Consider the following 7,811-nt stretch of genomic DNA (forward strand, 5'->3'; position numbering starts at 1 on the left):
GCCGTTTACACAGTCTGGACACAGACTGGACTGCCGTTTACACAGACTGGACTGCCGTTTACACAGTCTGGACACAGACTGGACTGCCGTTTACACAGTCTGGACACAGTCTGGACACAGACTGGACTGCCGTTTACACAGTCTGGACACAGTCTGGACACAGACTGGACTGCCGTTTACACAGTCTGGACACAGTCTGGACTGCCGTTTACACAGTCTGGACTGCCGTTTACACAGTCTGGACTGCCGTTTACACAGGCTGGACTGCCGTTTACACAGTCTGGACACAGTCTGGACACAGGCTGGACTGCCGTTTACACAGTCTGGACTGCCGTTTACACAGTCTGGACTGCCGTTTACACAGACTGGACACAGGCTGGACTGCCGTTTACACAGGCTGGACACAGACTGGACACAGGCTGGACTGCCGTTTACACAGGCTGGACTGCCGTTTACACAGTCTGGACACAGACTGGACACAGGCTGGACTGCCGTTTACACAGTCTGGACACAGGCTGGACTGCCGTTTACACAGTCTGGACACAGACTGGACTGCCGTTCACATGACTGGACTGCCGTTTACACAGTCTGGACACAGACTGGACTGCCGTTTACACAGTCTGGACACAGTCTGGACACAGGCTGGACTGCCGTTTACACAGTCTGGACTGCCGTTTACACAGTCTGGACACAGACTGGACTGCCGTTTACACAGTCTGGACTGCCGTTTACACAGTCTGGACACAGACTGGACTGCCGTTTACACAGTCTGGACTGCCGTTTACACAGTCTGGACACAGTCTGGACTGCCGTTTACACAGTCTGGACACAGACTGGACTGCCGTTTACACAGTCTGGACACAGTCTGGACACAGGCTGGACTGCCGTTCACATCTGGACACAGACTGGACTGCCGTTTACACAGTCTGGACACAGACTGGACTGCCGTTTACACAGACTGGACTGCCGTTTACACAGTCTGGACACAGGCTGGACTGCCGTTTACACAGTCTGGACACAGGCTGGACTGCCGTTTACACAGTCTGGACACAGACTGGACTGCCGTTTACACAGTCTGGACACAGTCTGGACACAGTCTGGACTGCCGTTTACACAGGCTGGACTGCCGTTTACACAGTCTGGACACAGTCTGGACTGCCGTTTACACAGTCTGGACACAGTCTGGACTGCCGTTTACACAGTCTGTAATGCACTATGTACAGGTTTCATTTGATAACAGCATTAACTCCCATATTTCTGATCAGCAGAGCTGAGCTGCTGTCAGTGTCTCCTGGCTCATACATAAGAGTAAATGGTTGTTTCATCAGTTTCCCTTCTTGACACATTTTTTTCTCTCTTCAGTTGCAACAGTCTCCAGGACGACGACAGCAACAGCAAATGCAGGATTCATTTCCCAGAACCCCCAGCAGCCAGACCCCAAAGCACTCCGGGATGTCAGAGGAAAGTAGCTTCTCGGGCTTGGCGGGTCAGACTCCTGGTCACGACCCCTTTGAGCAAGGTCAGATGACACCAGGCCTCTCACAGACGGACACGACCAATGCGATGGCAGCGCTAACTTCTTCAGATGGACCAATGAGCATGCTGCCTCAGCTCGGTGACACAGAGGAGAAGCTCAGACAGGTGGGACAGGTGTTTCAAAGCTACATGTCTGGTCTTTCCTCTATCCTAGGTTCTGGTTTAGAGCTGGTTTGTTCTCGGTACTCAGTTCTCCTGTGTTCTCCTGTGTTCTGTGCAGCGGCAGCGGCTCCGGCAGCTCATCCTGAGGCAGCAGCAGCTGAAGAGCTCCTTGCGGCAGGAGAAAGGTCTGCAGGAGGCAGCTTCTGGACTCGCCGTAGCCCCTGCTGCTTCGCCGGGACCCACCCCTGGTTCTGCCAAACCACATCACTGGTCCCAGGAGGACTCCTCCACTGCTCCTCCAGCAGACCTGTTTGGACGTCCGCCGCCCCCCTACCCTGGCACTTTGAGACCTGGTGGAGCTCCAGCCCCGAGGTTCCCTGGAGGTTTTCCAGGGGAGCAGCAGAGGGGGTTCAACCCCAACGAGGCTCCTTTCCCCAGGCAGAGCCTCCCCAGAGAGCTGTTAGTTCGAGGACCCCTCATGAGGTGAGAGCGGCAACAAAACCTGGTCCTGGCCTGTGTGATGATGTGTTCTTGTAATTCAAACCTCCTCCTCTCTTCCAGGTTCAGTGGTCCTCTAGGAGCTCCAGTGGGTTTCCAGGACTCCTTCCTTCGTCCTCCCCAGGGATCGGTGCCTGGATCTGGGCTCAGTGGGATGGAGGGAGTCCCTGTCCAAATGAGGAGGCCGATGCCTGGGGAGTTCACCGGCATCCGAACCCTCCCGGCTCCCAACGCTCACCCACACATGCCGCCAGGTGAGGACTGCTACCCGGCTGCTGATAGTGCTCTGATAGAAAGTAGCCTCTATCATCTAATTAATATTTAGTAAATTATTGCCCCCCCCCCCAGGTGTCCCCCAGCCCTTCCTCCCGCGCTCCATACCCTTCCAGCAGCACAGCATCATGGGACAGCCTTACATCGAGCTTCGCCACCGCGCCCCCGAACACCGTCTGAGGCTGCCCTTCCCTCTGCCCGGTGCCTCGGACCACGAGACCCCTCTGCTGCACCCCCGAGACCCCCAGCCGTCTCCTGTCAGGCCCGGTCTGGGGCCCAGGATGGGTGAGACCCAGCTGTGCCAGCAGATGGTGATGGACCAGCTGAACCAGCAGCACACGGCGGCGCTGACACAGAGCGGCGAGTCCACGCTGCCTGGGACTGATGGGATGGAGGAGCAGATGGAGGGGGAGGACTCGGCCGTGAAGGATCTGGAAGACGTGGAGGTGAAAGATCTGGTCGACCTCAACCTCAACCTGGACCCTGAAGACGGTACGAACCTGTGGATACTCAGATCTGCAGATAATAAATGATCAGGATGTCGGTAGACTTGTACAGAAAATGTTCAGGTTCTAGTTAAAGATCCTTGAACGTTAGAACGATAAGCTTCATCATGATGTTCTGCTTGTTCTGCACCAACACACATAAAGCTCCTCGTTTTAACAACATACCTACGTGCTGTTTCAGGTAAAGAGGACCTGGATCTGGGTCCTAACGACCTCCACCTCGACGACTTCCTGCTGTCGGGAAAGTTCGACCTGATCGCCTACGCTGACCCCGAGCTCAATCTGGAGGACAAGAAGGACATGTTCAACGAGGAGCTGGACCTGGGGGAGTCGGTGGAGGAGAAGGAGGGGGCGGAGAGGAGGGACGGATCCGGCGGGTCCAGAAAGACAGACGGCCACCTGATAGGCCAGGTCAAACAGGAAGTGCAGGACGGCGTCAAGACAGAAGCAACCCAGTACCCTGCACCTCAACCTGGGATCATCACCAGCAGCAGCAGACCCCCCGGACCTCCAGGAGCTCCAGGAGGGCCCGATGCAGCAGGCTCCAGCCAGCCCGGCTCCTCTGGTCTCCTCTTCAAGGTGGGACCCTCTCTGATTTATTACTAACTAACTGACACTTCTAATAAATTATAGTCTGAACAAATGATGAATTATCTGAAAACTCCCTCCCTCCAGGAGAGGGTGGAAGGCTCTGGCTCCGGTTCAGGGGCCTTGGCAGCTCCTCACACCCAGGAACAGGCTTCGTCGATGGGCATGGGTTCCAGAGTTCAGCCCCCGATTGCTGGAGGTAAAAAAAAAATGTGATGAAGAGATTTTTTGAGCGTTGGAAATACTGATCAGTGATTTCTACTTGATGCTTTACTGATACATTATTGATCAGTATGATCAGTTTATTGAGCTGAAGAGTCACCAGAGAATCTTCTCTTCTCCCTACCTGGCTCCTCCCCTCTCTCCTTCTCTCCTCCCCTCTTGCCTCCTTCTCTCCTCCCCTCTTGCCTCCTTGTCTCCTCCCCTCTCTCCTTGTCTCTTGCGTCTTTGTCTCCTCCCCTCTTGCCCCCTTGTCTCCTCCCCTCTCTCCTTGTCTCCCCCCCCTCCTTGCCTCCTCCCCTCCCCCCCTCTCTCCTTTTCTCCTCCCCTCTTGCCTCCTTGTCTCCTCTCCTGTCTCCAGGTCCACAGCCTGTCTTCCAGCAGCAGCTGAGACCGTTGGGACCCTCCCCCTCGGCGCTCCTCTCCCCCCACCCTCAGGGTCTGCCACTAGCTCCCCACCCCAGTTTGACTCCTCAGGGCCCCCCTGCCTCGCCTCACCAGCTGTCCCTCCATCACTCCCAGCCTCGCCTCCTCCTCAACCCCCAGACCCAGAGCCAGGCTGTCTTCTCCCAAAACCAGGACCAGGACCAGGACCAGAGCAAGCACAGGCCTCTGCTCCTGGAGGAGCAGCCGCTCCTCCTGCAGGAGCTCCTGGACCAGGAGCGCCAGGAGCAGCAGCAGCAGAAACAGATGCAGGCCCTGATCAGACATCAGTCCAGCCCAGACTCTCTGATACCCAACATGGGTAAGACCTGAACCCCGCAGACCTGTAACCTTTCACGCCTGCTGTTCTGAATCTGACCTTGTGAACCTTGTGTGTCCTGCAGACTTTGACTCCGACCCCATCATGAAGGCCAAGATGGTGGCCCTGAAGGGCATCAACAAGGTCATGACCCAGGGCACCCTGGGACTCAACCCCATGGTCATCAACAGGTAGGACGCTCTGACCCGAGAACAGTTGGACAGCAGACCAGATAAGCTTTATTACACGACGTCACTTCCTCACCTCTCTCTGTGTCTTTGTGTGTCAGGTTCCAGCAGGCTCCTGGGGCCCCGGCGGCTCTGGTGGCCCCTAGCCCAGAGGGGGCTCCTCAGCCTCCACACCTGGTGGGACAGGTGAGTAGAGCCACAACAACTCTCTAATGTTGCCCAGTGTGTCTGTACCTGCTGCTGAGGTTTGTCTTCTCTTCCTGCCAGGACGGGAAGTTGAACCCCCAGCTGGTGCGACCCAGCCCCCCCAGCTTCGGCCCGGGCTTCGTCAGTGAGTATCAGAACATCATCTGAACGTCAGTGTGTTTGTAAAATCCTCCGCCGGGTCTGAACGCTGCCGTGTCTCCTGCAGACGAGTCTCAGCGGCGGCAGTACGAGGAGTGGTTGGGCGAGACGCAGCGGCTCCTGCAAATGCAGCAGCGCCTCCTGGAGGACCAGATCGCCGGTCACCGCAAGACCAAGAAATCTCTGTCGGCCAAGCAGAGAACGGCCAAGAAGGCCGGCCGACCCTTCGCCGAGGACGACGCCGCCCAGCTCCGCCACATCACCGAGCAGCAGGGGGCGGTCCAGAAACAGCTGGAGCAGGTACACAACCACACCCGGGGCCTCGTTTAAAACCGCTGTGCTCAAAGTTGAGATTAATGAGAACACAGAAACCAGTTGGTCTCCTGCGGTTTAGTACCGTCGTGACGCGTCTGTGTGATGTTTGTGTTCAGATCCGGAAGCAGCAGAAGGATCACGCCGAGCTGATCGAGGACTACAGGACCAAACAGCAGCAGCACACGTCTCTGCAGCAACAACCAGGGGCCGCCCCTACGGTGCCTGCAGGAGTGCCCCCAATCCCCCAGACCCTCCTCTCCCAGCCCAGGGTGTCCATGCAGCCCCACCCGGGCGGCCCTACCCCGCCCCTTGTTCCAAACGCCCCCCCTGGTTGGAACCCAGGGGGCGGTGCCCCAGTGGTGATGGGGCAGAGGATGCCGCTTCATCTACCCCCTCAGATTCCTCCCACCCTGCCCAATGCCCCCCAGGCTCCCGCACACACCCAGACACCCCCCGCCATGGCGCCCGGGATCCCTGCTCCCACAGCTGGCTTCACTGCAGGCCCCAGGGGCCCTACTGGAGGGCCCAACGGAGCAGCAGCGGACGGAGCCGCCGCCTCTCGTCAGGTAACAAACCTTGAATCAACAGTTTACACTGGAGGAGTTACTGTCACCGCCTTCTTCTGTGGTCAGTGAGATGTTAGACTGTCGTCTGGTTAAAGAGTTTAGGCCGTTAGTACGGTTCTGCTACCAGCAGGCGCCCGTTTTCTTTATCTCGTATCTTTGCAAATATTTTCTGTATTTCTGAAGCACAATCCACAGATTTGTTACAGCATGAAAACTGAAAGTAGGAGAGAACTCTAGAGCGCCCTCATCACACCGTTAATGAAGCTAACAAAGATCCAGACGCACTTTTTCAAGTGATACTTTCTTATCCAATAATCTGCCTCCAGTTTCCACCATTTAATTCAGTAATACGTCTCCGCCTGTCTCCACCACCTGCAGGTGAAGTTTGACGACAACAACCCATTCAGCGAGGGTTTCCAGGAGAGAGAGAGGAGGGAGAGGCTGAGAGAGCAGCAGGAGAGGCAGAGAGTTCAGCTCATGCAGGAGGTAAACCAGACCAACAGGAATCTGTAGGGATCCGGAGGTAGAACCATAAACTATTAATCTTAGAGAACAGGAGGTAGAACCCAGAGTGTTATTCTGTAGAGAACAGGGAGTAGAACCACAAACGGACTTTTATTCTGTAGAGAACAGGGAGTAGAACCACAAACGGACTTTTATTCTGTAGAGAACAGGGAGTAGAACCACAAACAAACTTTTATTCTGTAGAGAACAGGGAGTAGAACCACAAACGGACTTTTATTCTGTAGGGAACCGGAGGTAGAACCACAGACGGACTTTTATTCTGTAGGGAACCGGAGGTAGAACCACAGACTATTAATCTTAGAGAACAGGAGGTAGAACCCAGAGTGTTATTCTGTAGAGAACAGGGAGTAGAACCACAAACGGATTTTTATTCTATAGGGAACCGGAGGTAGAACCACAGACTGTTAACCTGTAGAGAACAGGGAGTAGAACCACAAACAAACTTTTATTCTGTAGAGAACAGGGAGTAGAACCACAAACAAACTTTTATTCTGTAGGGAACCGGAGGTAGAACCACAGACGGACTTTTATTCTGTAGGGAACAGGGAGTAGAACCACAGACTGTTAACCTGTAGAGAACAGGGAGTAGAACCACAAACAAACTTTTATTCTGTGGAGAACAGGGAGTAGAACCACAAACAAACTTTTATTCTGTAGAGAACAGGGAGTAGAACCACAAACGGACTTTTATTCTGTAGGGAACCGGAGGTAGAACCACAGACGGACTTTTATTCTGTAGGGAACCGGAGGTAGAACCACAGACTATTAATCTTAGAGAACAGGAGGTAGAACCCAGAGTGTTATTCTGTAGAGAACAGGGAGTAGAACCACAAACGGATTTTTATTCTATAGGGAACCGGAGGTAGAACCACAGACTGTTAACCTGTAGAGAACAGGGAGTAGAACCACAAACAAACTTTTATTCTGTAGAGAACAGGGAGTAGAACCACAAACAAACTTTTATTCTGTAGGGAACCGGAGGTAGAACCACAGACGGACTTTTATTCTGTAGGGAACAGGGAGTAGAACCACAGACTGTTAACCTGTAGAGAACAGGGAGTAGAACCACAAACAAACTTTTATTCTGTGGAGAACAGGGAGTAGAACCACAAACAAACTTTTATTCTGTAGAGAACAGGGAGTAGAACCACAAACGGACTTTTATTCTGTAGGGAACCGGAGGTAGAACCACAAACTGAATGTTACAGTGGGTACGGAAAGTATTCAGACCCCTTTAAATTTTTCACTCTTTGTTTCATTGCAGCCATTTTCCAAAAATCAAAAAAGTTCATTTTATTTCTCAGTAATGTACACTCAGCACCCCATCTTGACAGAAAAAAACAGAAATGTAGAAATTTTTGCAAATTTATTAAAAAAGAAAAACTGAAATATCACATGGTCATAAGTA

The 7,811-nt window shown here is 53.7% G+C and overlaps 2 protein-coding genes across 2 annotated transcripts in view; both read left to right on the plus strand.

The window, feature by feature from the left end:
• LOC123968066 (NACHT, LRR and PYD domains-containing protein 12-like) overlaps positions 1 to 7,811 on the plus strand; it is a 583,923-nt gene that overhangs the window by 211,306 nt on the left and 364,806 nt on the right. The window lies entirely within an intron of this gene.
• Positions 1 to 7,811, plus strand: part of LOC123970594 (histone-lysine N-methyltransferase 2C-like) — a gene marked incomplete at its 3' end in the record, with an annotated part of 39,005 nt that overhangs the window by 23,720 nt on the left and 7,474 nt on the right. Inside the window, 13 exon segments of the mRNA XM_046048721.1 lie at positions 1,363 to 1,641; positions 1,757 to 2,121; positions 2,200 to 2,390; positions 2,485 to 2,901; positions 3,097 to 3,494; positions 3,591 to 3,702; positions 4,084 to 4,467; positions 4,550 to 4,655; positions 4,754 to 4,838; positions 4,920 to 4,983; positions 5,065 to 5,297; positions 5,429 to 5,878; positions 6,257 to 6,364. Of these exon segments, the coding sequence (XP_045904677.1) occupies positions 1,363 to 1,641; positions 1,757 to 2,121; positions 2,200 to 2,390; positions 2,485 to 2,901; positions 3,097 to 3,494; positions 3,591 to 3,702; positions 4,084 to 4,467; positions 4,550 to 4,655; positions 4,754 to 4,838; positions 4,920 to 4,983; positions 5,065 to 5,297; positions 5,429 to 5,878; positions 6,257 to 6,364 (3,192 nt within the window).

This window comes from Micropterus dolomieu, linkage group LG01, assembly GCF_021292245.1.
Source record: "Micropterus dolomieu isolate WLL.071019.BEF.003 ecotype Adirondacks linkage group LG01, ASM2129224v1, whole genome shotgun sequence".
NCBI lineage: Eukaryota > Metazoa > Chordata > Actinopteri > Centrarchiformes > Centrarchidae > Micropterus > Micropterus dolomieu.